The 6,700-nt window shown below is 37.5% G+C and overlaps 1 protein-coding gene across 3 annotated transcripts in view; it reads left to right on the forward strand.

Moving 5' to 3' along the window:
* LOC122262504 (polycystin-2) overlaps window positions 1–5,730 on the forward strand; it is a 40,379-nt gene extending 34,649 nt beyond the window's left edge. For all 3 annotated transcript variants that reach the window (XM_043030496.2, XM_043030497.2, XM_043030498.2), the window contains 11 exons: window positions 1–113; window positions 411–639; window positions 810–1,040; window positions 1,376–1,465; window positions 1,640–1,792; window positions 2,038–2,267; window positions 2,745–2,875; window positions 3,024–3,147; window positions 3,904–4,061; window positions 4,429–4,514; window positions 4,940–5,730. The exon at window positions 1–113 is cut by the window's left edge and continues 27 nt beyond it. In XM_043030496.2, the coding sequence (XP_042886430.1) occupies window positions 1–113; window positions 411–639; window positions 810–1,040; window positions 1,376–1,465; window positions 1,640–1,792; window positions 2,038–2,267; window positions 2,745–2,875; window positions 3,024–3,147; window positions 3,904–4,061; window positions 4,429–4,514; window positions 4,940–4,951 (1,557 nt within the window). In that variant the 3' untranslated portion in view covers window positions 4,952–5,730. The remainder of the gene's footprint in view (window positions 114–410; window positions 640–809; window positions 1,041–1,375; window positions 1,466–1,639; window positions 1,793–2,037; window positions 2,268–2,744; window positions 2,876–3,023; window positions 3,148–3,903; window positions 4,062–4,428; window positions 4,515–4,939) is intronic.
* The last annotated feature ends 970 nt before the right edge of the window (window positions 5,731–6,700 follow it).

The raw sequence follows: 6,700 nt of genomic DNA on the forward strand, positions 1-6,700 counted from the left end.
AGGGACATCCTGGCCACCCTGCGGGAGAACCTGTGGATCCAGAGAGGAACTCGCGCCGTCTTCATCGACTTCACTGTCTACAACGCCAACATCAACCTCTTCTGCGTCATCAAGTGAGTTCAGTGACGGGCAATATATATATTTTTTGTTTGTTTGTTTGTTTGTTTTAGAAAGGAGAAGGACGTGTAATGAGCGTTGCGCTTATTCTACGTTGCAGTCTGTCCTCAATTTCCTTGTTTATTATTTATCTTTTTTGGTATAAAATAATTCTCGTGTAAGGGATATAGGTTTAACTGTAGTAGCAGTGGTGGTAGAAGCACAATCATCAGTAAGAGTAATGTAAGAGCAGTGGCAGCATCTTCACGAGCATTCTCGTCGTCCTCCTCAGCACCATTGCTCTGCCTCCCCAGACTGCTGTTCGAGTTCCCGGCCACGGGCGGCGTCATCCCATCGTGGTCCTTCCGGACGGTGAAGCTCCTCCGTTACGTCACGCCCATGGACTTCTTCGTGATGGCGTGCGAATTCATCTTCGCCTTCTTTATTATATACTACATCATCGAGGAGTCGCTGGAAATCAAGACGCTGAAGTGCGCCTACTTCAAAAGCATATGGAACATATTAGATCTTTTAGTGATAGGGGTGAGGTTCTCTCCCTTTCGCTCTTTCTTTTCCCTTTTCTCTCATCGCCATGACTACTGACTTTATTGACATAACTTCACTGCGATTTACGCCTTTATCTGTTATAAATACATCTGCCTTTACTTCACTTTACCCTGCTAAACTTACCCTAACTCTCCTTGACTCTCCAGCTGGCTCTGGTGTGCATCGGTTTCAGCGTGTTCAGCACCCTGACCATCGGCAACAAGCTGGAGCTATTGCTCGAAGACGCCACCAAGTTCGCCGACTTCGAGTTCCTGGGCTACTGGCAGACACAATTTAACAGCATCGTGGCCGTGTGCGTGTTCTTCTCGTGGTGCAAGCTCTTCAAGTACATCTCATTCAACAAGACTATGACGCAGCTGTCCTCTACTCTGTCAAGGGTGCGTTGGTTGATGGGATCGCTGTGTCGAGGACTGTTTAGGGAAAGGGGCCAGTGGGAACTGATATTTAACATATGTATGTGTGTGCTTTGCGTACCTACATTCTTTTTGACGGAATAGATTAAAAGACAAAGTAGATGAAAAAAGGGATATGACAGCCTGAAAATGCGACAGTTATTTAGTGTAATTGTACATAGTCATAATTTCCCTTCATACAATCATCTATAGTATGGTAACTATAACAGTAACATGCTGTATCTTACTCCAGTTCGCACATTTCCTTCAAAGAGAAGAAAGAAAGTCTCCTAATATAAGTTCCTTGCCCCCCCTCACAGTGCGCGAAAGACGTCGCAGGTTTTGCCGTTATGTTCTTCATTGTGTTCTTCGCCTTCGCCCAACTGGGTTATCTCTTATTCGGTACTCAGGTAGGTCCTCATGTCCTCCAGGTTATGTATGTTTAATAACCGTTTTGATAAATAATCAATGGTATATCTACTAATGAATATTCACCTGAAGTATCCTACCTCAAACTGTCACCATTCCTGACTGTAAGACTCACGCTTCGGACAATGAATCTAATGAGGAAAATTACGTTACAGGTGCGTGACTTCAGGAGTTTCATCAACGCCGTCTTCACTCTACTCCGTACCATCTTGGGAGACTTCAACTTCCACGAAATTGAAGACGCCAACAGAGTTCTGGGACCCATATTCTTCTTGTGTTACGTGTTCTTTGTGTTCTTCGTCCTGTTGGTAAGGCCATCCCTGGAAATTATTTTTGAAGGAATATACGTCACACATGTTGATACTAATCGCATATTCTTCTATTTTTCCAAGCCCTATTGAAACTACCTCACAGTCACTTCTCTCTGAAAATACATCGTGCCTATCCTTCTCAAAATACAAAATTGGTAATGATAATACTAATTATAAGGATAATGGCAATAATAACGATAACGATAACATAGATTTGATGGGCACGCTGTTCCTCCCGCCAGAACATGTTCCTGGCCATCATCAACGACACGTACTCCGAGGTGAAGGCCGAGATCGCCAACCAGCGGAACGAGTTCGAGATCGCCGATTACTTCAAGCGCGGCTACAACAACATGATGGGCAAGCTGGGCAAGAGGGACAAGCTCATTGACATCCAGAATGCGCTCAAGCTCTCCGATGCCAACAACGACGGCAGGCTCACCTTCGACGAGATTCGGGCCAACCTCAAGAAGTGAGTCCATTGGCATTGCTTCGACTGGGAGGGTTACTGCTCCGCTCTCATTTGCGGTATAACCATTGATACTCTTATCATCATCACTACTACTGATACCCTTATCATTGTTTTTACATAATCTTTTATGTTTATTATTATTATCATTATTGTTGTTATTATTATTGCTGTTATTATTATTATTATTATTATCATTATCATTATATAATCAATATTATCATGATTATTATTAATATTATTGTTATTATTATTACTATTATCATTAGTAGTAGTATTATCATTATTATTATCATTATTATTATCATTAATATTATTATCATCATTATCATCATCATCATCATCATCATCATTATTATCACTGGCATCATTATCATTTACTATTGTTTTTTTTACTGTTACTATTGTTGTTGGTGGTATCATTATGATGATTGTTTCCATGACAAATCCGCCTGGCTGCTCCGCTTACTCTGCCTTCAGGTGCAACTTCTCAGACATGGAGATCGAGATGTTCTTCGCCAAGTACGACACGGATGGCAACCGACTCCTGGAGGCTGACGAGGTCAGGAGGATGCTGGCAGACCTCGAGGGCCAGAAGTCAGAGCTGGACAGTGAGTATATGGCCAAGGAGCGAAGCCTCTAGACACTGAATAACTAAAGCTATTCTGGCCCATAATGCGAACATTTCCTTATATATTAGTTGACTGAGTTAGGCCCCAGATCCCCTGGCCTTGTACCAATGGAGAGCGTCTCCCTCAGAGCAAATCAAGAAGGAGGAGGAGCCGCCATGCGCCAAGTCGACGAGCGAGGCCGAGACGCGACCCGCATCCGCCTCCTCGGGCCACGGCTCCATCGTCTCCGTGTCCTTCGAGGAGTTCTCAGTGTGAGTGCGAGAGTCTCCCTCTCCCGTCCTTCCTTGCTAGGGTAAAGGGAACTGAGTCCATCGTATGGGCAGAAGGGGCGTGACCTTTTTCTGGGTTTATGAGATTGTGATTTGCTATGGGATTATCAAAGAGGCAGCTGAAACTAGTTGGATTGTGAATGGGGAAAATGGTTAATGAGAATCTGAGTATTTTCCCCTTTACTTTTTTGAAGTGGAAGTGGTATCCGGTGGGAGTATTAACCAACTAGTAGGATTATGAATGAGGATTGCAGAGGCTCACGATCGCCTAACATATGGACGAACTTTAAGTACTGCAGTGTGGAAAACATGCTCGATAGTGATTGAGTTCTTGTACTAATCTCGACATTAGACTTGGACGATGACTTTTAGTTATGCGAGATTAATATTAGCCAAAGAAGTATCTCGTACGCATTTCCTTTAATTCAAAGATTACAGATGAACATCATTCCTAAATAGCTGATAGTTACGCAGTTAAAGTCTCATGTAACTACAAGATAAAAGAAAATGCACAAAATACGTCCATAGTGCGATTTTTTCTGTTAAGTTTAAGATACTAAAACTTCTGCCTCCAAAACGTTTCGAATGAGGAACAATATTCAACTTTGGATGAAAAAAAATAACCGACTAAATAATGACTTCATCTCCAGTCTGCAGTCGCAACGTCTGGAGCAGGACACAATGCTCCTCAGAATAATATCAAGCAGCTAATACCCTTACTGACTGTTTCGCCGACAGCTTGCAGCGCCGAGTGGACCGCCTGGAGCATAGCATCGGCAGCATCGTGAGTAAGATCGACGCCGTGCTGGTTAAGCTGGACACCATGGAGAAGAGTAAGCACAAGCGGCGGGAGACCATGGGCAAGATCCTGGACACCATCACCGAAAATGACGGAAGTAGGTGCAGTTTCCCTCGGGCGGGATAGTTACGCAGGATAGGTCAGGCTGCTTGAGTGCGGTTTACTGTTTATATCAAATTTGATTTCGTTAGTAGGAGTAATATCACTGAATTTGTAATTATTATTGCTATCATTATTATTTTTAGTAGTAGCATTTACAATCATTATTAATACAAGTTTACTGTCAATAATATTTTTGTTATTATTATTATTATTATTACTATTGTTATTAGTCTTATCATTGTTACCAGTAATATTTTTGTTATTAATATCTTTATTATTATTGCTGTTATCATCGCCTATAATGTTCTTCCGTCCTTTATCAAAATTAATTTCATTTTGTTTCGTTTTGTTTTTTTTTGCAGTGGATGATTCGACCAAGAGGAAGCAGATGGAACAGCTGGTGCGAGCGGAACTGGAGAAGTGGGACGGCGATTCTAGGCCTCCGACAGTTAGTTTCTTCTGCTTTACTAGTATTATTAAATTGAAAGTTACACTGCATTGCATAGAGTTAAGAGATGTAGTTGTTTGCATTTTTAGCTCATAGTTTTTGTTTGTGTGGTACAGCAATGCTATTTCTGGTTCTTTTGTAATAACTATAGGTTAAAGCAGTGGTTCCCAAACCTTTTTCAGTGATGGAGCTGTAGACTGACATTGTTCTTTATGCGGCACCCTTTTCTTTAACCGCCCTAACCCTGCACGAATCTACCTTTACAGCAAAGTAGGCTACATCTTCGCCTATTTCGGGAGTTCCTGCTCGAAATAACAGAAACATAGATTAATGCTTACATAAAAACAAATATCAAACGCCAGAAGAATCAGAACCCCAACTAAATTGCCAGTGTGTAATATGACTTCGTTTTCCTTTTTTTCCAGAGTGGGAAATAGACGCGAGCCACGCACCTCACTAGGATAGACATAGCTCCATTGGTCAATACTCAAGACCTAACGTACCGCCGGCGTGTGTTACGTAATAAGGGATGGAAACAGTTGATGGGTAGTTCCACATAGTCATTATATAGTTTTACGAGAACGAAAGTGCGTAAACTGTGATAACAGTGCCTCAGTATTGGTCAGATCTCTGAGTTTTTTTAATGATCTTTTTGACGAGATATTCATATGGATTAAATTTAGTTTCTGTCTGTCTTTGGTAAGCGTTCCTCATCACCTGATAAATTTCCTTTTTTCGCAAAGCATGATCAGGGTGTCAACAGGAAAATGAAGTACAAAGAATATCAGTAATCCAGTCAATTGCATATGTTGACATTCTGATGTGGCCTTTGGGTACATGATAAGTGTTAGATAATCTATATGATATTTAAGAGAAAAAAGAGGTCTGTCCATTTAATTTATAAGTATTTCTGAGTTTATGATTTGAATGTAAAATCTAAACATTATCGCAATGCAGACTTTAATAATGTTTTTAGTTTATGAACCCTTAAATTAATATATTCTTCACACTCGAACAAACTTCTTATGGAAGTGCTCTAAAATGCCTTTTGGGTTCCTTCTTGTTGCACGGTGCAGGAAGCGCCACAAAAAGATCTTATTTTCACAAACCTTGTTTAATAATGTAGTGTACAATGGGAATTGGACACTTCAACACACGAACAGAAGGCATTGCATGTTACTGTATACATTTGAAAGATTTAAACTTTATATATATATATATATATATATATATATATATATATATATATATATAATATATATATATATAATATTATATATATATATATACATATATATAATATATATATACATATATATATACATATATATATATATATATATACATATATATATTATATATATAATATATATATATATATATATATATATATATATAATATTATATATATATAATACATATATATACATATATATACATATATATATATTATATATATATTATATATATATATATATATATATATATATATATATATATATATATATATATATATATATATGTATATGTATGTATGTATTATGAATAGAGTAAGTTACATGTATGCCCTGTGCGAAATATTGTTTTCTGGTTGTCAGATTTTGTCATTCTCGCTCACGATTCAGGTAACATTCCATTACTTCATTCTTTGTATTTCTCTTATATATATATATATATATATATATATATATATATATATATAATATATATATTATATATATATATATATATATGTATATATATATATATATATATATGTATATATATATGTATTTATATATATATATATGAATATATATATATATAATATATAATATATATATGTATAAATGTATATATATATATATATATATATATATATATATATATATATATATATATATATATATATAGTTAGATATATAGATATATTTATATATGTGTATGTAAGTATGTAGATCTGTCTCTATGTTCGTTATTTCTTGTTTTAAGTATTGCTGACCGCAGAGGTAGCAATGGTGCAAAATTTCACCACGTGAAAATATGAAACGGTATCCAGGCTGGTTCTTTCTTGCTCTTCTTCGTAATTCACAAACGATCAGTAATCCAGCCAAATGTACTCGGAGGAAGAAAGAAAATACAGTCTCGGGTAACACTTTGATAATTAAGAAATCATTAGCAATTTAGATGTCCATTTGCTACGGACT

The sequence above is a fragment of the Penaeus japonicus genome, unplaced genomic scaffold, assembly GCF_977035675.1.
Source record: "Penaeus japonicus unplaced genomic scaffold, GWHDUDI00000001_assembly GWHDUDI00000027, whole genome shotgun sequence".
In the NCBI taxonomy this organism is placed as follows: domain Eukaryota; kingdom Metazoa; phylum Arthropoda; class Malacostraca; order Decapoda; family Penaeidae; genus Penaeus; species Penaeus japonicus.